The sequence below is a fragment of the Spermophilus citellus genome (assembly GCF_964194105.1).
Source record: "Spermophilus citellus genome assembly, chromosome: 10".
Lineage (NCBI taxonomy): Eukaryota > Metazoa > Chordata > Mammalia > Rodentia > Sciuridae > Spermophilus > Spermophilus citellus.
In genome coordinates, this window is record NC_138197.1 from 106,844,417 (window position 1) to 106,870,370 (window position 25,954).

The window sequence follows — 25,954 nt, forward strand, 5'->3', positions numbered from 1 at the left end:
GAATTCCATTCTCTTGATCTCCACTAAAATAATCCTAATTCCAGTTATCTTCAGTTTTTGTCTGGACTACTGACTTTAATTCTGAACTGGTTTCCACTAGTCTATTTTGTTGCTGGGAGGATATTTTCAAGCTGAAAAGAACCAAATGGTTAAAAGGCCTGTATGCCTGGTTGCTACAAGCTTTTCCAGGCTGGCTCACTATAATGTCCTGTCCATCCCTGGGCCCAATTCCTAGACCATGCCAAGCAGTACAGCCTTTGCATGCCTGTCTTCTCTAATGAGAACTTTCTAATACTTCCAATCCTCTTATTTCAACACTATGGAAGCTTGAGATTAGCACTTCTCCTAACTTTAATATACATGAATCACCTGGGGAATCTTACTAAAACGCAGGTATCTTGTGGTTGGGTCTGGTGTGGGACTTGAAAATCTACATTTTTTACTAAGTTTCCAGGTGGTGCTCTAGCAAACAGGTCACATTTGGAGTAGCAAGGTTTTAGATCTCAGCTGTATCCCCTCTCACAGGGAACCTTTTTCTGAGCCCACCTGATGCACTCTAGTGATTATTAGTCAGTCCTTCAATTTATATTCTCCATATACCAGATGAGCCTTCATGATGGCTTTTGCAAATTACATTAGCCCACTCACAGTCTCCCCACCCCGACTCTGACCTAGAATCTGGCACGTTTGTTTTTCACAAGTGAGCAGTGTCCACTGAGCTGGCCCCTGACTTAGGCTGAGTCACTTTCCTTCATGATGCTGACACCACAAAGTCCATGTCCTGAGCTTTGCTCCTACAGAAACCCAGCTCATCTCTTGGTAGCATTCTGAGTGTATTTCTTTTTTTGCCAAGATACACTTTTTGGGGTTGAAAGTGTAATGGGCAGAAGAGTAATTGATTCCCTATGTACAGTCTTTCCAGTCTAACCAGCTGGTTGGCCTTAATCTTCATGTAGCAGTCTATGAGTACTCTAGATTCTCTTGTGCTAGGTATATAAGAAACAGAGGAAATAAGCAAATGCCAGCTATTGTGGTCAAATACAAATCTCCTCCCCTGAGGTGAAAAACAGTTTATGAAAGAATGGCGGCAAGAGGGGATATACAAATTTTTAGTACATCATTTTTCCCCCCTTTAAAAAACTGTTTAAATCCTTAAAAATTGCCATTTTCCTTACATTCAGGGAAAATTGACTAAAAATACAGTAAAAAAAATTACCTGAGTTAATGGTTGGACACAATAGCAAGAGCCATTGTATGAAAGATATAATGGGTAGTAGTGGGGAGATAGAACGAAAGAGCAATTAAGCACAAACCGCACGACGGGCAGAAGCAATATTACTGTTGCCAAGAGAACCGCCTGGAAAGAGTGCTAAAGTAGAAACTAAAAATAAGCAAATATATTCACAAACATGGTCATAGGGATGTAAAACCTGTGACTGTCATTTCCTTTGACTAATAAATACATAAAAATAATCATAGCACTTAGCAGAGATAAACAGATCTTAACAATTAAATATTCATAATATAATATCTGTCCTCTAAATCAACAGTTTCAAATACACTTGTTATGAGTAACAGTTTATTTTAAAATTAAAACTTTTTCCCCTATTCTATGTGGTAAACCTGTCCACATACTCAATTAAAAAAATTTTTAAAGACAATCATATGCTTAAATTTTCTTATGTCATTGAATTGTATATGAGACATAGATTGCTTTTCCCACAGGTGAGTTGAGAAGGCTAGGATCCTTAATACATCAGTGCCACAAATGTATAAACAGCCATGTATTTATTACTGTTGTAATTCACAAAGCACTTTATAGAAATAATTTCTATAAAAGGAAAGAACAAAATAAAATTAAAATAGTGTTAACATCTTAAATTTCTTTTAGTAATTTTATCAGCTACTCAAATGTACAAAAATTATATAGAATTTTCTAAAAGTACAAAACAGGAAGAGCACATTTCTTAAATTTCTCAGATTTCAACTGAAATTCCAAAGCACACAATTGTCTTCCCTTGATCTTAATAAAAAAATTACAATTCTATTTAAAAAATAATGAATTATTTTAATTATGTAACATTCTGAAATTTTATTAAATCCTTATCTTCAGAATGTATATTTCTAAATTTAGAATATCATGGCACTTTGCCTGATGCTGGATTTAAAATAAGTTTAAATTTTATAGCAATATTACCCTTAGAAAATGGGAAAAGTAGGTTAAAAATTATTTCACTGAACCTGAAGTTTCAAATAGAAGAACTGCCCAAATGAACTACAAAATTTCTTTCAAAGTTCCAAATAGGACAAGGCATTACACTGTAACACAGTTCTGCCACATAATCAGTCCAAGACATGTAAACTGAGACTGAGAAGCTGTGAACATGGAGCCTGGGTCCATTGGAAAAATGGCCACTCATGCTCTGACCAATAGAAACAGACAGGAAGAGAAAGGCTGGAATAAATAGCCTGAATTCTGCAAACAGTTACATAATTGTAAAAGCACTTCAAATCACTAGGGGAAAAAAACCCAAAACAAAAACAACCAAAATATTATGGGTTTAGGCATGCTTTTGAGTCCTGCCCACAAGATTTCCAAAACAATAAGCTGGGGATATTTACCAAGAAAACATACCTCTGTTTAAAAATAAAAACCAATGGAAAATAGGGTTAACTTTATAAAAATCACACTAACTAAATCTGATGTAAACTAATATTTTCATCTACTCCATACAGGAAATATACCTGCACCCACCAGAACTTACAGCAATAACACCACCAAATAAAACTTAAATACACACACGTTCCTGCCACATAGAATTTCCTCTTCTAAAAACTGAACAAACAAAAATGAAACACCGAATGTCTTCTCTGATATAAGGAGAAGACTCAAAATTGGGTACGGAGGAAGAGCATGAGAAGAAGATTACCACTAAATAGGGAAGAGAGGTGGGAGGGAATGGGAGGGAGAAGGGGAATTGCACGGATGATGGAAAGAGACCCTCATTGTTATACAAAATACATGTATGATGATGTGAGGGAAAAAATAAATGTGTCACATTAGACTGGGTAGAGAAAAGTGATGGGAGGGGAGGGGAAAGGAAGGAGGGATAGGAAGGGCAGCAGAATAAAACAGACACTAGTATTGCTGTATGTATATACGTGTCTATATGACCAATGTGATTCTGCAACCTGTACATTTGGAAAAATGAGAAATTATACCCCATTTGATTCAAATGTATGATATGTCAAGACCATTGTATTGTCATTCGCAACTAATAAAAAAATAAATAAAATAAAATTAGCGTGGACAGGGGTGGGAAGCCAGGGGAACTACTAGAAGAGTAACAAATAAGCCTGCCAACATAGGTAAAGTCATTTTATCATTATGATATAGATTAAAGATGTGATCAATTAAATAATTATTCATACCAGGAAGCTATATCCATGTATCTGGCTTGAGTACCTGTAAGAAACATGCCAAGTGGCACATCTTTCGTATAATCAATAAGAGACAATATCTTATACACAGTTGTCTTTTTTTTTTTTTTATGAGAATTTTAACACTATGCTAAAGATCTGTGCCCACTAAAGTACAGTGCATGTCTAGGGCTTACCTACTTGGCAAATGGGAGTAGGCAAAATGTAAAATCTCAAAGTTGCCTCAAGACAAATAACTTACTAGCATTGACTCTGGGGCTGATTTTCCCACTTGTCTCCTCACTAGAAGTCCTTAGCACTCCTTCTTTCTTTCTTTTTCTCCTGTACTGTGCATGCCTCTTTAGCCACTGTACTATAGTGAAGAAATATTTACTTGGGTTAAACCACATTGACAAGGGCAAGTGACAAGGGCAAGTGGCAAGGCATGTATGCAGACTGGGTGTCTTTACCTGTTTGGTGGGGACCATCAGTTAGCCTTGATGCTAGTCAGATCTAGGCCTTGCTTGCCTTCCTTACTTCCTCACTTCTGGGAAGGGTGCCCAACCTCTTGAAGGCTAAATTATAGAGTGAGAGAATCTGCGTGCATGTTCAAGTGAGGAGGTAAAATGCTAAGTAGAATATGAAAAATGGTGGCTATTTCTATGGGAACCACAGGTATGTGATGAGAATGTTCCTAAATCTGATGCAGTAAAACTTAAAAAGACTGATCTATATGCTACATTCCTGGATGAGCAACTCAAGATGGTAAAGTAGGCAGTTATCCTTAAATTATTTTATAAGTCTAATGACAAGCCAATCAATATTTCAATGGAATGTTTTTTGAGAATGGAATATTTCTCAAGTTCACATAGATAAATAAAGGGCAAAAATATTTTAAAATTGAAGGCAAAACTGCATATTTTAAAGAAATATTCTAAAGCTACAACAATTAACAATGTCTAAGAATGGATCAAGGACAAATAGAATAATAAGATGGCAGACAGTCTCCAATAGTATATAATGTATAATGAAGGTAATTCACATTGGAATTTAAGATTTTATTGTGGGCTGGGGATGTGGCTCAAGTGGTAGCACGCTCGCCTGGCATGTGCGGAGCGCTGGGTTTGATCCTCAGCACCACATAAAAATAAAATAAAGATGTTGTGTCCACCAAAAACTAAAAAATATTAAAAAATTTTCTCTCTCTCTCTCTCTCTCTTAAAAAAAAAGATTTTATTGTTAAAAGTAAATTCTTAAAAAGAATAGCTAAATGTATGTTTGGGATTTAGGAAGGGACTTTCTTTGCATAGAAACAAAATATATTGTTTTCAAATAGTTAATGCAGATAAATCTATCAATGTTCAGAAACAAAATTCAAATAGAAATGACAAACAAGAAAAACATATTTGTAGAATATGGCCAACGGTTAATGCTTTGAATTAAAATGACTTGAAGATCAAATCTTTAAATGCACAATGCAATAGGAAAATGAGAAAAGTTAAAATTGCCAAGTAACTAAAAAAAATGGAATTCACTTGATAATATTTCTTACTAAGCTTTTGAAACTTTTAAAGTACATTTAATAATAAAAATTAAATACAATGCCTAGTGTATTTAAAAGTGTAGGAAATAGAAAATTTCATGTGGTACTAGTAGGAATCAATATTTATTTGCTCATTCTAAAGTGGAGTTTGCCTTATAAAGCTTTTTAAAAAAAATGCCTACCTGTAATACAGAATATGTCTCTTTACTCCAAATCTACTCTACCAGTCTCTGTTCTGTGTCACAGAGACTTCTCCTGTCATTTGTTTTCCTATCAGAATCTGCCAATGGGAGGCATGAGATGGAGACCAGAGTCCAGAGAAGAGAGGGGAGACTTGCTTCTCCATCTGATTGCTGTTTCCCTCAGCCCCTTCCTGCAGCAGCTCTTAACACCCTGGATATTCCAGCATTACCTGGCTGCTGCCCCTTGTACATTTGGTTTCAGTTCCATAGAGTCTGAGTTTGTGGGACTAGAGGACAAGGCCTCTTGTCCTAGTTTCTAGACTCTAATAACCCCCACCTCTTCCTGGAAGACTACATTTCAAAAGTTAATAATGGTTGTCTCCTGACAATACATTTTTTTTTTTTCATTTTGTGAGAGGATATATGTATGTGTTCTCATTTTTAAAATTAGCATTTATTCTTTGTAGAATTAAGGAAGTTACTTCCTCAGAAATATAACACACAGTAGTTAAAAGCACATATTCCAAAACCAAATAGAGTTCAATACCCAGCACTGTTACTTATTGGCTAGATGAATTTGGACAAATTCCAATGCCCGGGTAGTAGAGGAATTCCATTGAATGAATAAACACACTTTCTCTTTAGAAAATTGTTATATACTTTTTTTTTTTCATATGATGGTATATATATTCATATGTATGGGGTATTTTTACCTGTGACATAGGGAAATACAGTTTTTGTTTTCTTTAATTTTTGATTTTGAAATAATTGCATACCTAGGTAAGTTTTTTTTTTTCCTGAATCTTTTGAGAAGTTGCAGACACCATGCCCATTAACCTCATATACTACAGTGGGTATGTGCTCAGGACCAGACCATTCCCTTACATAATCATGGTATGATTATGAAAATAAGGAAATTTAATATGATACTACTCTTCCATCTATATTAACTTATTTTGCCACTTATTTGGATAATATCCTGCAAAACATTTTTTCCATTAGTCCAGAGTCAATTTCCAATGCATTTAGTTGTCATTAAACAAAGAATGAGGTATATACTATTCCATCTGTTACTATTACTTACTAATAAGTAATAAGCTTAGAAGTCTGTAAAAACAGGGAGAAGAGATAGTAAATGCATGAAACAAGTACCTCCCTGGGGCCAGGAAACTAAACAAAAAGGTTGGAGGGCCCTTGCTGAACTGAAATGGTTTGTTCACAGGGAGGAAAGAGGAATGTTCATTAAAAAGACATTCTGAAAAGGAAAAGGAAATGCCTGGCATTCCTTCTTCATCTCCTCTTCAATTTAAAACAAACAAGGAACTCTTATGTGCTCTAGCAAAATACTCCAAAGAAATACATAAAAAGCAAAAGAATTTTGTCATCATAAACACTGAAACCTACACCAAAATTCTGTAGTGGTTCAGAAAAGCTTTAAAAGTATATGATTCCCAACTGCTATGTATAACCATAAAGCTCTAATAAAAAAGAGTACATATGATTATAAAACCTGAGTTTTCTAGTGGTCACATCATCTTAAGTGAATGAAAATCAGAATACTATTGGAATTAGGAAAAAATAGGAAATTAAGTTATTTTAAAACATTCATTAAATGTAAAAGTCACTTTGAGTCAACCTAAATTTTGTTAAAATTTTAACATAGTTTTATTTGTGTTTGAGAATGTATGATGTTTTCATAGTATGATGGCTTCTACTGATGTCTGACTGTCTTAGAAAGCAAAAGAAAGGAAATTGAAAAAGACAGAAGGGCTGAGGCAAGGACCAGCACTGGGCCTTAAGAGCCAATTAACCAAGATGATAAAGTTTTAATTTCTCTGAAGCCCTAATATATTTTGCATAACTTGACTTCATAAAGTACAAAGAACTGACTGAAAGTTTGTTTAGTAGACTTGCGGAGTATTTCTACCAGATAATTTAATTTACTCTCAAGTGGCCAAATGAAAAAGGAGCAGCCAATCTGCTTCACCGTCTACACAGTACCAAACAATTAAAAACCAGCCGGGCAGAGAAGAACACAAGAGCTAAAAGCTAAGTTCACACCTTTTCCTGAAACTCCAACAGCCCACAAATGGCATTTGACTCCCTAGTGAACTGTGCTCTGGGTCAGCAGAAGCTCTTGCGCTGATGGTCTGGGAGACAGCACTTTCCAGAGTGCCACCCTCATAATTTCCTGTGTGAAAAGCTCACTGCTGTTCTTACATTCCTCAGGTTGCATTTCTTCTCATCTCAGAGGATGTTGCTCTTCCACAGGAAGAGGAAGGAACCAGTTGTTGCTGGATGTGTGGGCTGAGAGCTGTCGGGCATTTTCAGCATGCCTCAGTCTCAGCTGTGGGAACCCGGGATGTGGCTTAGATTCCCAGGCCTGGAACCCTCACTATTGCTGAGGCAGTCAAGAGTTACAGTTTAGAAATATAGTGTCTCAGGAAGTTGGAAGGCAGAAATAATACCCGAAACTTCAATACCTCCAGTTCCCAGATGTGTGCTAATTTTCTAAAGGAAATTGAAAAAAGTATTTATTCTGTCGGACTTTCAAATAACAGGTTTATAAAATCCTTTTGGATAGTTTCCTTTTTTTTTTTTTTAAAAAAAAAAAAAAAAAGAACACCTTTCATATAGAGAAGTTTAAGTTCTAAATCACTTTTGTCAGCAGGAATGAGGACCAGTCCCACTACATAAAGTATTTGTTAACTAGATAATTTTTAAAAATTGAATTCATATAAAATTTTTGGTAAATTCATAAGTTTTCTTTCCCTGTGACTCTGAAACTTAAAGGGAAAGAAACTCAAATTAGTAAATGTTTCAGTGAATCTTAATTAAACATTTAGGACTTAGTTATTGTCATCACTTTTATTAAAGAGCACATTTAATTTGGAGGAAAAAAAAGAAAGCCTCTGATCCATTACTTATTTCTGTTTAGGTATCACTAACTTTATAAATTTTACAGCTAGCCTCAGCTACACACATCTCTTTGAAAAAAGGTGCCATGTTCCTTTAGTGAATTTGACAATTTTAGTTGTTATTGTTGAAATTTCAAGCATTTTTTTTTAAAAGGTCAGCCTTGCATTCACAACTGTTGGTAGTTTTTATAATATATGTGCTTCAAAAGCAAGGATCTAACCAATTTGGAAATAGTTTCTTCCCCATCCCTAATATTTTATTTCATCTATTTTAAAGATTGTACCTGAGGAAATATTAAATGTGTTTTCTATTTCCAAATGGCAGGAGAGCTATGAAATGTATTTTTCCTTACTTACTTCTGTTAATGTCATGTATATTCTAATTTTTAAATGCCTTTGACAATTACTTCACATCTTTTAATTTCAAAAGGCCATATTTTAGACTATTTCTTAAATCTTCTAAGAATTCCTTTATCCCATCAATTATCTTAGTACATAACATTTAACTTTTTGAACTAATGCATAAAAAATTAATGGCATATTTACTATCATTTGAAGTTATAAGACTAACATTCTCTTAGTGAAAGAGGATAAATTGAGGGAGGCACCAACTAGTGAGTCCAAAGGCCTGGATCTTACAAATGCCTAACCCACACAGTAACAGGGGCAGGAGAAAGATAGTACAGGACCACTGATCCAATGCTTGAAGATACCATAAAAATGCCTGTTTCCCAAAGCTTACTAAGCGGCCACAGAGTTACAAACATACTTAGTTTTAGAATTCATTGTGCACTAAATTTATAAATCAGTGTAGCCTTATAAGCTGTTACAATGTTTAAAAACTTTAAAAAGAATCTTATCTACCTCAAATTTAAATGTCTCTATGTAAATTCAGGAAAGTTAGCATATGGAAAAGTATAGAATTCAGGAGGTTTGTATAGCATGATTTTTATGAACTTTCCTAGAAAAATAAAGGGGAAATCTAGGGACAATAAATTGCATCTGCCATTTTATACTTTTAAAGTTATAAATTTTAGTTTTGAGACATTTAAGTTTGCACACACTGTGTTCTTTCAAGTAAGTATTTCCAAATCTTTGCTTACATAAGCAGTTAGGAACTGAAATAACTGAACTAGTTACGCAATGTTGTCTGGTAACCAGGATGCACTGTTGCCACAACATCCATGGACGGATTCTCTCTGTATCTGCAAGTCTACTCTTTGTGTGTCCATACAGTTTGTCAATACATTAATATTTTTCAGGCAGCATATAACACACAATGATCTCCATGAAAGTGAATGACCTTTTCTCCCTAAAAAATAGGCCACTGCCAAAATCTTTCCAAAATAGAAATTTTGCTGAAAAATGTAAATCTAAATGTCATTTAGGAAGGGGTGTATATCCCGAAGTCACGGAAAAGGCAGAATGTCTCTTGCACCAACTTAGTTGATTGCTTTTCCTGATCCTACAACTGAGGACAGGAAAACCACGATTCTTTCTCTCCCAGCAGCCTCTTTGCCAAAACGAAGCAGAGCCAGGAGATATTCTCAGCTACCCTGAGATTACTTAGGGCTACACCTTGCTGTTCTTGCGGAAAGGAGATAGGGAATCCCACAACCGACAACCAATCTGTCAGGAAATCCTCTTGGCTCTGCCTTCAAAATATATCCCGAATCAGATCCTTTATCACCACCTTCTCTCTGCAACCACTCTGGGTCAAGCTGCTTTGGCTTCTTGTCTGATTATTCTATTAACTTCTTCATGAGTCACCTATCCCTCCATCACCACCTGCAGCCTCCTGTTCTCACACAGCAGCCATAGTGAACCTGTTAAGGTATAAGTCAAATATGTTTCTCTTCTACAGAAAACCCTCTGGTAGCTCCTATATCACTCTAGGTCTGGCCTTCTATCATTGTTCCCGCTCACCTGGAGTGCTGTTCCCAGATACCCACTCTACTCACTCTCTTCACGCCTGTAGTTCTTTACTTAAATGTCACCTGTTATATACATCCTGGCCTGCCCATGCATCTGAAACTGCAGTCCTCTTCCCATCTGCCTTTAGTACGTTTTTTACCTTTATGTTTTTCTGGTCCACTATATTATAAAGTTTGTTTGTTTGTTTATTTTTTGAGTAGTAAACTGCTTCTTTCCTGACTAGAACTCTAGGGCGGGTATTTTTGTTTTGTTCCTTTCTTTAAAGAACAGAACCGTTACTTAATAAATATTTATTGATAAGTGTAGATGTACATGAATGGGTATCTATCCTTCCTGGGTTTTACCACATCTGCCATTTGTTGAGGTAGCAACATAAAGACCCCAAACTGGACTGACACACTTTTATGACCATGGTACATATTTTCATTTTCTTTGGAGGTATCTACTTTTAATGAATGAGTCAGGTCAGGGACTCACCACAATTTTCTTCTATAAAAGTCCTCCCATTTCTTCTAGTCCAATAATGACCTCTTCTGAATACTCCCACAGCAATCATTCTCTGACAATCATCTACTGTTGGCACCAAGTGTCTTGAAAGTGACTTATTTCCTACATGATTATTTCTACCTGGCTAGGTTGCATGCTTCTTGAGTTCAGGCAACCATCTTAACACCCTCCTTAGCATCTCAGGTAATGTCTTCATGCGGTACGTTTTTATTTTGATAATGGAATAACAATGCTTTATAGATCATTGAATTTTTCATTCTATAATGTAGGACTCCAATGTATTATAAATAATCAATTGGACCTGAAATACTATTCCTAATTCTAAAGAAAAGTATATACATTACATTCACACTCTGCACAGCTGCCGGGATAGAGATAAGAACACTGTGTCAGCTCTTTAAGAACAGTCTGGTGCTTTGACAATCAAAGGAAGAGTAAGATTATCAACTTCATTTTGTTCATTTGTATGACAAACTATTAAAATTAATACATCAAAACTTAGAAAACAATTTACCCAAAGCTAACAAATTGCAATAGTCCTCGAGTATTTCCAAATAATTTACAGTAAGTTAAAAAAGAACCGCTACAACTTCTCTTGGGCCAGGATTGTAGCTGTGTGCTTAATCCCCAGCAGCATAAAAAAATAAACAAAAAATCAAAAAACAAAAACAAAACTACTTCATATTCATCCATTTTGGGAGAGAATAAAGAAGGAGCCTGGGATATTCCATGAAGCCAAATCAATGCTAATGGTGTGTGTGTGGGGGGGTGTCCTGGGATTGAACCCAGGACCCTGTATATGCTAGACAAGTACTCTGCCACCCAGCTACATTCCTACTCATTTTATCTTTTATTTTGAGACAGGGTCTTGCTAAGTCACCCAGTCTGGCCTTGATCTTGTAATCCTCCTGCCTCGGCCTCCTGAGTAGCTGGGGATCACAGGTGTATGCCTCCAGGTCCAGCTAAAGATTACCTTTTTATGTCCTATCTTAATGAAATGAACTTCTAAGGAAAATTTTCCAGTCTACAAAAACCAAACAAACCCTCAAAAGAAATAGTAATCACAACAACAAAAACTATAAACACTGTTTTTATTGTTGTTTGTTTTTTTGGTTTCCAATATTTCTCTGGATTTTTAAATTAAATCACATACAAATTTTATGCCAAAAATATTTAGTACAATTGTGCTCCATGTGAAAGCAGAAAAAAAAATCTCTTTTATAGATATGTCTGATTTGTTTTTCAGAAGCAAAAGAAAAACAGTCAATGGATACAGAACACTACAGATCAAGAATTACTTCTAGTACATTAATGGGAAGGCAAACATTTAAAAAATTAATCTCACTTGTCAATTTATGTGTCTTTCAGTGAAATTCACATATGTACGGTAATATTATCCCTTCTGTGGATAATCTCACTCTGTTTTATAAGAGAACTGCTAAACTTGTCATGTGCTTGTTATTCAAACTAGTCTTCTCAAAGTCTCACATATACCACATTCCCTGGGTTAGGGTACTAAGATGTAGACTAGTTGACTTTGGCACTGCTTATTTCCGGGTGGCAGTTTTGCCCACCTCCCTAGCACACTGCCTATCAAGAACATCTGCATTCCCTGGGTCCTGAGGACCTGCAAAGCTGAAAGAGTACTTAGAAGACCCTTGAATGATTAGAATGTTTTCTGGTATAAGATAGAGTCTATAAAATGGATTGGTAATCCAAAGAATTCCTCTACAGAAATGACCATTCTTGAGATCTATTGGAGAGTTTGCCATGCTATAGTGTCAGGAATTTCTGTTTGTTTACTTGTTTAGTCTTGTTTCCTCTTTTGGCCACACACTGAAAATTTATCCCAAATATTTAACAACACTGACATCATAACAGCAGTGTCACCAAAGGCCATGCTGCTTTTCCCATTTGTTCTTAACACTAGTTTTGTACTAACTAGCAGGATTGACTGTGGCAATAATTTGCATCAAAAAGATTAAGCTGACTTCAATTGAAAGGCTCAAACTTTCAATCTTTGGAGCTTTTGGACAAAATGAATAAGTTCCAAGAATTAGATATATTTAGTTTCTGGATAATACATCGAGAGATTAATAAAACAAAATGACTGCTATTCCTATAGCTTCTAAGGAAAAGTCTAGAAGTAAGTTTAGCACATCTGGAAACAAAGTGGGGGATATGTTCTGCCACAGCAAATGAAATGTCACCTTAATAGGTATGAAATGTCACCTTAATAGGTAACTATGCAGGTACCTGTTACTATGCAGTAATAAGTAACTGCATGGTTCCTTAATAGGTAACCAGCTAGACAGAGCACAAGGCCTTTGAAGTAAAAGCTATTCTGAAAATTGGCACTTCTCCCCCTTGTGGCTGTTGAGATACATTGTACATGTGACTTTTTGTACAAAATTGTTCTAGGCTAAAATGTTAGGCTACTTAGCCCACATTTTATCCTCTCCCTTATATACTTTTTAAGGATACAGATTGTGTCAAATGATTAAATTCCACTTAACTGTAAAACAAACAGACAAATAAACAAAAAACTTACTGTGGTAGAATCAAAAGAAAGGACGTCCACAACAGGGGGAGTAGAAATCTGCAAATCGATTACCTCAAGCTTTGGATTAATCTGTGCATATACATAAAAAAGTTAATATGAATTTTTTTGATACCACAAGAAACTGGATGCTATTTGTACAGAAACTGGATACATACAACGTTTGTAAAATAGTAGTCTACCAAATCTATCCATTAAAAAAGACTATAAAAAGTTGAATTTATCTCAGGAACACAAGGTAATTTTTACATTAGAAATCAATGTAATTCACCTATAAGGGAATATTAAAAGTAAAATAAAATGACCCACCTCAAAAAGATGCAGAAAAAATCCTAGTCTGTTCATTATGATAAGAAATGAAATAAAATATTAAGATATAAGAATTTAAAAAGATTAAATAAATTTTCACTGATATATAAAATTACTACCTAGGAAGAAATCCCAAAAGAATCTATTGCTAAATCACTGAAACTAGTAAGAGAATTTTACAAAACCACTAGTCCCCAAATCATGATACAACGATCAGCTGCATTTCTGCATTCAAGCATACAGTTAGAAAACATGACATTTAAAAAGACACCATTTATGATAACATAAACATTTTAAAATATATCAGAATAAATATACAAAAATATAAGACCTTATGGGGGAAAAATGAATAAAACTTATATTGACATTAAAGAAGAGTCAAATAAATACAAAGCTATGCTATAAAGAGTTTAGAAATATATATGGGAAATATATATATATGGGAAATAAAATAAAAATATATATGGGAAATAAATTTAGTGAGAGACAATTGGGAACATAAGAGAGGACAGAGGATTTATACTTGAGAAAAACAGGTCACTTTTTGAATCCCTAAGTAATACTACTATAAAGGCAGGCAGTGAATAAATCAGAAAACTAATTGTTATGCTAAAGCTATAAAACAAGTAAAAAAATATTTTTGTAAAGACAGGCTGAGAAAATCATCTTAAAAACGGAAAAAGCAAAACCATAAAGAAAAAAATGGATGTGGTTATATAAAAAATCAGGATTTCTGTTTAACAATGGACACCACAAAGTTAACAATCAGATAATAAAGGAGGAGATATTATGAGGCCTAAAATGGAAAAAGGATAAATATCTAAAATACACAAATCTACAAACAAATCAATGTGAAAAATGGCTATACCCTAAGAAAAAAAATCGAAGTAAAAATGTAACAGTTAATCAGCATATGAAGAGATGCTCAGAAATATTAGTAATGAGAAAATTAAAGAAAAATAAAATTAAAGGAAAATACCAGTTAACACCTATCAGATTACAAAAACTAGAAAATTCAATGATATCAACTTTGTTTTTAATATTGTTTAAATGTCTTAAACCCAAAAAACTAGAAATACCTCAAATGTCTGTTAATAGTAAAATAGATTATGGGGATTAATATTGTGGCAAACTAATTGCAAGACTACACAGCAAAAAATGAATGAAAAAAACTCTGTACAACATCTGAAAATATAAATTCAGAATTCATATATATAAATCTAAAAATCTTAATATTAAATGAAAAAGCAAGTTACAGAAATAAATATTCAATATGATTTCATCGATATGAAGTCCAAAAACATTTATAGGTGAATAACATATTTTAAACATATATAGAAAAAACACAAAGAAAAACAAGGGAATGATTACCTACAATGATGACTACCTTTGAGGAAAGTTATTTCAAAATCCAAACAGACCAAAAACAAACAAAACTTCAAAACAACATTAATAAAAAGAAGTAAACAAAGGAAAAAACAGATGCAGAACTTTATGTCAAATGAATGGTCCTAACAGGAAGGCACTAAAGAACCTCCCAGAAGAATCTGTTGCCCAAGTGCTTAGACAGTGAGAGCTGCTTCCGATGGAGGAAATGTGGCTGAATGCGGCCTTAAAAAGGCTTAGAAGACAAAACCAGAGAGATGAGTTAAAGAGCATTTATCAGCACAGTGGCAGAAAGCTGACAGTACTTTTTGCACGGGGTAGAAAAAAGAGACAATTAGAGAGGTTGGCAAGGGTCAAATTATAAAGGGTAAAGGGATTTGGCAAAGCAGAAAAAGTTGATATCTAAAGTATACTTTAGAAAGGTTAATCTGGGAGGGATGTGTAGAATATAAAGAATAAGTTGGTGTAGTAGCGGAGACACTACTGTGGTAGTCCAACACTGCTGCAAGGAAGGCTGAGCTGGCAGTTAGAAGACTAGAATGATTTTTAAGACACTTATCAGTCTTGATGGGTATACATGTCATTTCAGAAACAGAACATTTTATAATTATCCAGCCAAACGGTGCTAGGCATGGAGTTGCATGTGTCCAGTAATTGCCTTGTTACAGTAAAGGAGGGAAAAATCTGTGTAGGATGAGCATGAGGGACTACTGTCCAGCCAGCCGGCACTCTGCTTCTTTCTGGCTGTTCCATAAAGCAGAAAGCAACCAAGCCTCCAGCTGTAAACTGAGTCTGCATCAAAGGCAAAGACAAGTAACCTGGGGGTGACTTATTTTCTTTTCAGTCTTAGTTTAGTTGTCCAGAGATTGCTTTCAGACATTTTATTCTCTTCTATCTACTGCCACCTAGTGTAAATAGTAAGATGTTTACCAATGAAAATACAATTTGGTCTAACCATTTGAAATTGGAATTGCTCAAAAAAATTAAATCAGACCCTGGGTTCGATCCTCAGCACCACATAAAAATAAATAAGTGAAATAAAGATGTCGTGTCCAACTGCAACTAAAAAATAAAATTAAAAAAAATCAAATCACATGAAAAGAGGAAGCACCTCATAGTAAAAACCTTGACCTTCTACAAGCACTATAGTTTATTAATCATAAATTGACACTGCACAGTTTCTATCCTGATTCATACTCTTTCATTCTAAGTGAAAGTTTTAAATTAAATAGATTTTTGGCTCTAGAGATTTCCATATGCCTTAATTTGAAGTAAAGTGTTTAAAAAAAACAATTTGAGTTGGGCAGTAGTGCATGCCTGTAGTCTTAGCTACTCAGAAGGCTTGAGACCCTATTTCAAAAATAAAATAAAATAAAATTTTAAAAAGGCTTTGGATGGGCTCAGGGCAGACTGCCCTGGGTTCAATCCCCAGTACCATCCCCCCAACCCCCTATCCGCACACACACACAGCAAAAAGGAAAATAAATAAATAAATAGATAGAAAACCACAAAATAAAAGAAAAAAATTTAGCAATTAATAATTTTCTCATAATATTATAATTATATAATTATTATCCTCTGCTTTATTATGAAATTTTTATCAAAAACACAAACACAAACAAAAAACCCTGAACAATTAGATGTTCATATTCAGACTCTTACTATTTCCTTGGCAATTCATATCATAGGATTTACAAAACTAAGCCATATACTTAAATTCAAACAGTAATGAGAGTTTGAAGATAATTTAAACTGTATATATAAGGTTGACTTCCTTAAGGTAAAACAAAAAGAACAATAACAAAAACCCCTCAATCACAATGCTCTTTCTGTAGTACAAGTGAACTCTAATTCCAGAATGAAAAGTCAGTTTTTAATAGAATTTTTAAGTTTACATTTGAAAAATACAGTTGAGAGAGGCTTTGCATGGCCTGGGTCATCCTGACCTCGAAATACTAAACAACCCAGGTGGATTTTTCAGCTTTCTGGCTGTACAGTCAGGTCAGAGCTACTCAGACAACTTATTGACATTTTAAAGAAAGTCTAGCTTTCTTAAATGGACATGGGCTGCCAGTAAATCACAGAGAAAATGGCTTGCATCTCTATGTTGAGATAGCACTGTGTCATGAAAATACTGAATAGGAGTGAGGAGATCTAGGCCTGGCCTCACCACTCTGGTGAGGTGGCTAAGTAGATGATAGGGGAATAGGGTATCTCTTTCCTGATCATGCCCAGCCAAGCCACAGAAATGCTAAGATATCAAAAGTCAATACAATCAGCCTTAGTAACATAAGGATACTCAAGTTAAATTAAAATATAGCTCACCTTTATTTTATATAAACATATGTAATTGCAGGGATCAATAAACATACCTACAGCTGAAGACATTGAATAAAAAATGAGATGAACAATAAGCAAATTATATTCTTTTTTTCAAAAAACAGAAGAAAAAAATGATATAAGAAGTAGCATAAAGAAGTAATGAAGGGCTGGGGATGTGGCTCAAGCAGTAGCGCACTTGCCTGGCATGCACAGGGTGCTGGGTTTGATCCTCAGCACCACATAAAAAATAAAATAAAGATATTGTGTCCACCGAAAACTAAAATAAATAAATAAATAAATATTAAAAAATTCTGTCTCCGCTTCTCTCTCTCTCTTTAAAAAAAGAAGTAATGAAGCACAATGGCTAATTCTTTAGAGAACAGAAAGACTGTCAGAAGAAAAAGAGGAAGAAAATTATAGCAAATAATTGAAAATCAATACAATCAAGGAAAAACTATGACAGAAATCCAAAGATATAAATGGATTAAACAAAATTTTAAAAATAGTTTAAAAAATTATGAAAGAAAAAAACATATATACACTTGTACAACTGAGGCCAACAGAAATGCCTGAGGTAACAGAGAGGATCAAGACTAAGGAAATCAAAATTTAATTGATGAGGCTGGGATTGTGGCTCGGTGGTAGAGTGCCTACATAGCACAAGTGAGGCACTGGGTTTGATCCTCAGTACCTCATAAAAACAGATGAATAAAATAAAGTTATTATGTCCATCTACAATTTAAAAATATTAAAAATAAAAAGAAGAGGAGAAGGAGGGGGGAAGAGGGAAGGAGGAAGAGGAGAAAGAGAAGAAGGATGAGGAGGAGGAAGAGGAGGAAGAAAGAAAGAGGAAGAAGTAGAAGAGGAGGAGAAGGAGGAGGAAGAGAAGGAGGAGGAGGAGGAAGAGAAGAAGAGAGGAAGAGGAGAAAGAGGAAGAGGAAGAAGAGGGAGAAGAAATTGATGTGGAAGACCAGAGACCTGAGAACAAAGCCTGAAATAGTGACAGGCTACTGTGCATTGCCACTCAGGAACAAGTACCCACTCTAAATGCAAAGAAAATCTCTTAAATGGTTTAAAAAAAGAAAAAGAATCAGATAAAAAGATAAACAGGCAATAGTGATTTCTGATACTAGCTCTTGGAAAAGAAAAGAGATTAAGAAGAATTATGCAAAATGGCAATCAGCAGGCTAACACCAGCTAAATATCCAGCAAAGAATTTCTCTTTGATGAGAGCATATGTAAATCTATATGACCTAAGGGAACACATGAACAAAACTAAGGTAAAGGGCTCAGGTGAAGTTCAGTGGCAGGTAGAGTGTTTGCCTAGCATGTGCAAGGCCCTGAGTTCAACCCCCAGTACTGAGAAAAACAAAACAAACAAAACAAAACTAGAGTTAAATAATTACATATCCAAAAATATATGTAGGCAAGTAATAAAATGGTTTTAGTTATTAGGCTTATGCTTAACTCTCTTCTTTTTCTGGTCATAAGATTTTCTTTTCTTCCTTTCTTTCTTTCTTTCTTTCTTTTTTTTTTTTTTTTTTTTTTTTTTAACTACGGAAGGGTTTTAAGATACCTATTTCAACAACTGTAATGAAAATTTGTACCCTTTATTCCCAGTCCCTTGACATACTTCATATGATGACCTCCCTAAAAATGTCTCGAATATGAGGCCAGCCAGACCACACAGTCACCTGAGGCCTTAGATTTCATTTCTTTTCTTATATTATTGTCACACAATTTTTAGCTTTATTTCAAGGCCTTCAAGAAGTGAATATAAAAGGCTTTCACATTATTATACACTACCACATGCATATAGTTTTATTAGTGAAAACAATAGACTTTCTCAAAGTGGTGCAATTTTAGGGCAGGACTAGGTTTTACATAACTAAATATAATTTCAAACACCTTTTACTTTTACTTGAGTAAAAGCTCCAAACTGTAGGACAAATATGCACAAAATACTCACTTCAACAGTCTCTAATTTTCTTTCATGAGTATGTGGTGTTCTTGGGTAAATATCAAGCAGGTGTGGTGGTGAATCAAAATGCAGTCTTTTGAGATTTCTTTTATTAATATCTTTACAATGCAATTCATCAAAGTTAGTCCTCCACAATAAGACCTATAAAAAAGTCAATAATGTTGGTAGTTATTTGCTTGCAATGTATAAACAACATAAATGACTTATTTATAAGAAGCCAAATATACAGAATTGTCCCTCAAATTAGTCAAAAAGGATATATATCTATTTCCATACACACATACAAATGCATGTATATTTCAGCAGTGTTACTGTTTCTCCATACTTTTTTAGACATAGTGGGGAGAGAAATTTAGTATTTCAAGTTGCTTTCATGTCTGCCTTAAAATTCATAATAAGATAATATTATATTAACTTAAAATTCTCTTGTTTTCCCAAAAGTCCAAACCATGCTTTTGATTAGGTCATCTACTTTATTTAATAAATCTGACTATAAATAATTTTGGCCATTTCAAATAAATGCAAATAAGTTTCATAAATGATTAATACTTATCACCCTCAAGAAGCTTAACATTTGTTTTCCACAAAAACAAGATATATAGAAAAAGATTTGGAAATAATCCAAGCAAAAGCACTATACCATAAAACTACACATTCCGTGTCAGTTACATGCATAATTAAGTGTGAAATCAGCAAAAGAAAATAACTGCTGAATTCCAAAAACTATTATAATTGGAACTGTTTCAGCTATGAGATAGCAGACTTCCTGTCACTAAATTGAAATATAGACCCATGGCTAATCATCTTAACATACACAAACTAGCTGGCCATAAAAATCCCAACAGAGGTCAAAGATTGCTTTATTCAAATCAAATTCCTCTATCCCATCAAAGAGAGAGCGGAAAGATGTACAAACCTGTGTGTCTGCACCTCCTGATGTAAATTGCTCTCCACTTCTGGAAAATGAAACAGTAAATACAGGTCCCTGAGACATAAAGGGAGACAAAAGAAACACTGGTAATGCTTCCTGATGGCAAAGAAGACTGTGAGTACCAATTTTTCATCACAATTTATATAGAGTACTTATGCAGTAAGTCTGACAGAACATATCTAGTTTCTAGCAACTAATGCTTACAGAGGAAAGATAGTCAAAGAACCAACTCAATTAAAACCCAATTAAATAATACTAAACAAAAAAGGAATGCTAACAATTAGTAAAAAAAAATAATAATCTCCTTTAAAGACAAGTTTGTACATGTGTAAGTTAATCAGAATTTCTGCTAAGATCTTCTGCCTTTATATTCTGTAGTCAACTAACTGAATACTTAGCAGAAATTGAATGATAAATCTGTAGGGGATGGGAAGGAGCCTACATAAACAAAGGTCATTTCCTGAACACAATGGGAAATGAGTTCTCCCTTCTGAAGTAGGCAGTTGTGAGCTACTAAAAGCAGGGCATAGATAGGAGAGATGTGACTCTGAAAATCAATTATACAACTGTGATAATGAAGAACTGGAGCAAGAGTGAATGACTGGAAGCCAGTGTGGCAGTTACTGCCACCACCTAGGTGAGGAATAAGGGATTCACAGGTGAGGGATGCATTCAGCACCGCATTCAGCATAGCCGTCAGATGCATGGCCTCCAGGTCAGTCTTCAGTCAAGAGGGATTATTTTCTCCTCTCAAATATTAATATGTTCTGTTGATTATGAAAAATTCCGTCTTCATGTATAGTGTTTTTCTCTTAAATAGTTTATCTTTTTCATTATTTTGTACTTCTTTCATGAATATTTAAGTCCTTGTCCACTTTTATGGGTTGTGTTTATTCAGCTTAAGTTTATATGTATGCATATATCTGAGATGGTTAGTCTACTTATGCTTCCCCTTAACAGAACAAACAATAAAGCAAAGCAAGGCAGGAAATACAATGGTGGAAAGAACCCCATAAAGTTCACTCTATTTTTTTACCTAAACAGCCTATACTTGGTTAAAAGGAAGTATCTAGTATAATTTAAAAAAAAAAAGAGAGAGAAAGAATGTTATTAAAAAATCAGAGAAGTCTGAATATTTACCTATAAAGGAGGAATACTTTATATACTTCAAAAAATTCTTAATTCCTCTTCCCTACTTGGTTCTAAGCACATTGAGAAATAAGAAATAAATGAGGCACATGGGAGGAAAAATATTACCTTTTTAAAAAGGAAAGAAAAAAAAACCTAACAAAAGCTTATAGAAAGAGAATGTGGCTTTTATGTAAGGCTTTCTAGAACTGATGCCCACAATGAGCCAGGTTTGACTGAGTCACAGGCAACACTGGATAAGGACAACTCTCTCCTAAGAAGTATCACAGAAAAACAGTGAAGTCAGGCTCACTACTAAGGCTGGAGAGTGAAAATGCTGGGCTACCTTACCAGGGTTCTCCTGCTAAACTCACCAATCAGAGGAAGCAAGGGGTGTGGGAGGCTATTAAAGCTAGTGAAAAAGGCTCCACATGATAGAAAGATCAGAAGTAATAAATAAACTTACCCACCACCATTTAACTAACCACTATTTAACTAATCACACTGTGCTACATTCTGATGAAGACAGTGCCATTTACTTAATGGTCATTGAAAAATATTGATTTTGATAAGAATTACAATAAATGGTGTTTCTAAGAGTTATTTCTAGAGCAAAAAAACATAGTCTTGGAAATAATATATATATTTTTTTTGGTTTGGTGATAATGGCAAAGTATGCTACAACCTAGAAAAACAATAAAGGCATATAATAAAATGGATCAAGATTTTAAAATACATATTATTTAAAAAGCAAAAAATCTTAATAATACCGTATGTCCTTGAAGTGTATATATGAGTCTTCCTTCTAAGAGATCCAGAATCTTAAGTGTACCATCTGAAGAGGCAGTGATCAGATAGTTACCCGAAGGATGGAATGATATACTATTAACTCCACAGCTGTGAACTAATTTGTAGAAAATCAAAGCAAAAATTCAGTTAACAATTATTTTTTTATTATGTCATAAGATCTTTAATAACTTCATAGTTGCATTTCAATACAATTTATTTTTATTTATAATAATTATACATATGGACTATAACATACATAATTATATGTATGTTACAAGGCAAAAGAAGGCCCTTTTTACCTTATATCAATTTTAGTTTGAAAACAAGAATCAATTACAGGCCATTTTCCCATAACACCAACATTTTTTATACCTAAGATAAATATTTTGACCATACCCAACATTAAGCTTCCAGTTAATGAGACAGAATAACTTTGTGTGAGAAGTCAGGTATAGAAATTGACATTGAATTCTGAATCTCAAAAGAGTTATATGAGTCCAACTAGATATCATAACTGGTAGAAAACGATTTCCTACCGTGCCTATGTATTGAAACTAAAAGAGAAGTGAGTTATAAAGATAATCTTATTGACCACATAACTGTAAAGTCTTTGGCTATATCACCTATATAATTAAGAGTTAATTGCAAACAGATCATATAAGGTATATAACCTAGCCTCAAATTAAATTTAATAACCAATTAGGGGTTTGGGATTAAGGGTACAGAGTGTAGAGATATATGTGAAAGGCAAAATCCTGCCACCCAGTCTGAGAATTCATTTCTAAATACCATCCTTCCAATAGGAGGCAGTACAATGCAGTGATCAAAACTTGGTTCTTCCTTGCACTTTGTCAGCAGAAAGACCTAAGACAGTTATAGCAATTATTTAAGAAAGTTACTGTCTTTAAGACTCATTTTCCTTATCTTTAAAATGGAGGAAATATGATACCTATTAGGAATACTGTGAGGACTTAGCACAGTGTCTGCTACATAGTGAACAATGAGTAAGCAATAGCTATTATTATACCCAGGTGCAATAACATTGTGGATTTATATAATTCTAATATAAGCCAAGAAAACTCACTCCTCTTTTAGTTTCAATACATAGGCACAATAGGAAATCGTTTTCTACCAGTTATGATATCTAGTTGGACTCATATAACTCTTTTGAGATTCAGAATTCAATGTCAGTTTCTATACCTGACTTCTCAAAGTAGCTAAATAGAGTTTGAAAACCCCACAGTAACTTCTTTTTAAATAGCCCTAATATTGTTTTTTAAAATCCCTTTACCTCCCTCTTCCCTCTTGCTTCTACTATTGATGGGAGCTACTACACAGTTCATGGCCAATTCAAAGGCAGCCCCTGATGCCCATGTAGAGAGCCAAACTACACCAAAGAGGGGAATGGGTGCTTCCCAGTGCAGCATTCAGAACCTGCATGCTTTTGTTAGCTGACTTACCTTGATAATGCTGGAGTAACTTGTTCACTCTGATATCCCAGATCCTTACACTATGATCAGAACCTGCTGAAGCTATGCATGTACCATTAGGATTAAAGTCCACAAAATTTGCAAATCTAAGAGGAAAGATTAAGATGGACCAATATTTTGATTTCTTTTTTTTATTTGTTGTTTTTAGATATACATGAAGTAGGGCATATTTTGACATATTATACGTACATGATGGGGTGCAACCCATTACAATTTTGATCCCATTCTTGTGGTTGAACATAATGTGGAGTTTCACTGGTTGTGTATTCATGAGTATAGGTACGTTATGTCCAATTAATTCTATTATCTTTCCTATTCCTATTACTCCTCCCTTCCCTTTATTCTCCTTTGTCTAATCTAATGAGCTTCTATACTTCCCTTCCCTATCCTCATTTCTTTTTAAAAATGCTACAATGACATGTCTCCTTAGCAAACTGATCCATACAAACATGTACAAAGGATGGGACTTACCCTACAGAATCTGAGAGGTTATTAACACACTGCTTATTTGTGGTATCCCATATTTTAATAGTTTTATCCTCACTGCATGATACAATTAATCTTCCATCAGGTGAAAATCTAGAAAGCAGAGGAAATAAGATTCTGTTTGTAAAAAGCTCCCAACAGTTACCACCCTACACTGCCACAGCATTCGCAAGTCACGCTGTACATATGGCACACCAGGCTACTTTTACCACACCATGGGCCAAGTCATATTTTGCAACCAGCATCTTTCTAACCAAATATCATATGATGAACAATATTAACAAACCCTGAAAGGTCAAAATATGCTATGTAGACTAACCAATTTTATTTTTATTCTTTTATTCAAATAATTTAGTTTTATGGTATTTAGTTTTTTATTCAACTCTGCACAGCTTCCAAGCCAACTACCTTGTATTTTTAAAGTACTGTATTTCTTTCTTTTTCTGTCATTTTTCAGTATTATCCATATGACTCAAGAGAGCCTTTTCTACTCATCCTACCAATCTTCAGCAAAGCTTTTTGTAAGAAAGGGATTGGTGAGAATTAAATTAAGTGACATCAACCAAAAAAGAAACTAACTCCTCAAGCCTATAACTTCCAGGATGTGGGGAGGCCAGAGAGCTCCAGTGGACTGAAAGTAGGACAACTCATGTAGACAGGAGAGAAGCTTGTCCATGGACAAAACTAACCCCACAGGCTCTATTAGCAAACACGAGGAAGATCTCAGACACCTCCTCTACTGCTTATTGCTTTTCAGCTGTCTGTTCTTCTCAGATCCTTTTTTTTTTTTTTTTAAAGAGGGCCAAACAGAAAATGAAAGAAATTTTTGACTATTAGGAAACTATGAATAGGTATGTTTACTTTTAACATTCAGCAATACCAAAAACAAAAAACAGATTTAAGCCATTGGCTGATCACGTTTCAATTTCCTTTATAGTTTCCTTCTACACCCAGAGTCCAGATTATTGTAAGTCATTAATTAAGGGTGTGGAACATAATTGGAAGTTTCTTCTCGAACCAACAGCCCCATCCCACTCTTAAGGTTGACCTAAAAATAATTCTTCCTGAGAGAAACTTTGAATCTGGCATTTGTGATTCACCATGTAAGAAGAAGGATAAAAAAAAAAAAGAAATATAATTAAGTTCTATGTGAAATAATCTTTCAAAAGTCATGAAAATAGTCTTGTAAGTTAATCTTCCATGCTGTATAAAATCCATCTTATTTTATAACTGATAGTATTTTAATCTTTTTCTCCAGAAAATGTATAAGAAAATAAAAATAAAAGAAATATAGAGAATAGTATTATAGAAATGCACTAACTAGAGGAAACTTACAGAAACTGGGGAAGAAAAATCTACTCAGTAGCCACATGAAAATAAACTTAGCATAATAACTATAAATAACTAATGCAGGAATCAAATTGTCTCTTCTTTTTAAAAAATGACAATGTGTTAGGGCTGGGGATGTGGCTCAAGCGGTAGCGCGCTTGCCTGGCATGCGTGCGGCCCGGGTTCGATCCTCAGCACCACATACAAAGATGTTGTGTCCGCCAAATACTAAAAAATAAATATTAAAAATTCTCTCTCTCTCTCTCTCTCTCTCTCTCTCTCCCTCTCTCTCACTCTTTAAAAAAAAAAGACAATGTGAATAGTTGAATCATAAAAATATTTCTAAATGATGCCATTTTGAGAAAACAATAAAGAAAAATGTCTAATAAAATGGAATGATTATATAATAACAAAGTATACAAATTTCAGAGCAAATCCTACCTCTATCATCATATTATTATCCTACTCACATTTATTGAGCACATGTTCTAGAATGGTTCTTAATATTTTACCTATAGCAACTAATTTAATTTTCAAAATAATTCTATAAAACAAGGTGCTATTGCTTGCCTTGATTTACATTTGAATAAACTCGGCATATAAGGTTTAGGGAACTGCCAGTCATGTGGTCAGTAAGGAGAGTTTGAACCAGCTTTGAACCAGGCTGTTTCCATAGCCCAACTTCAGAACTAATTTGCTAAAGTCTCTGACAAAAAATAAAAAAGAAAGTGTTTTCTA

General features: G+C 34.4%; 1 protein-coding gene across 1 annotated transcript in view; it reads right to left on the reverse strand.

The window, feature by feature from the left end:
- Positions 1-25,954, reverse strand: part of POC1B (POC1 centriolar protein B) — an 88,782-nt gene that overhangs the window by 16,437 nt on the left and 46,391 nt on the right. The window contains exons 5-10 of the mRNA XM_081311521.1: positions 23,873-23,980; positions 23,372-23,487; positions 21,893-22,026; positions 19,980-20,048; positions 19,052-19,204; positions 13,057-13,137 (exon numbers count right to left, since the gene is read on the reverse strand). Coding sequence (XP_081167647.1) covers positions 13,057-13,137; positions 19,052-19,204; positions 19,980-20,048; positions 21,893-22,026; positions 23,372-23,487; positions 23,873-23,980 — 661 coding nt within the window. The remainder of the gene's footprint in view (positions 1-13,056; positions 13,138-19,051; positions 19,205-19,979; positions 20,049-21,892; positions 22,027-23,371; positions 23,488-23,872; positions 23,981-25,954) is intronic.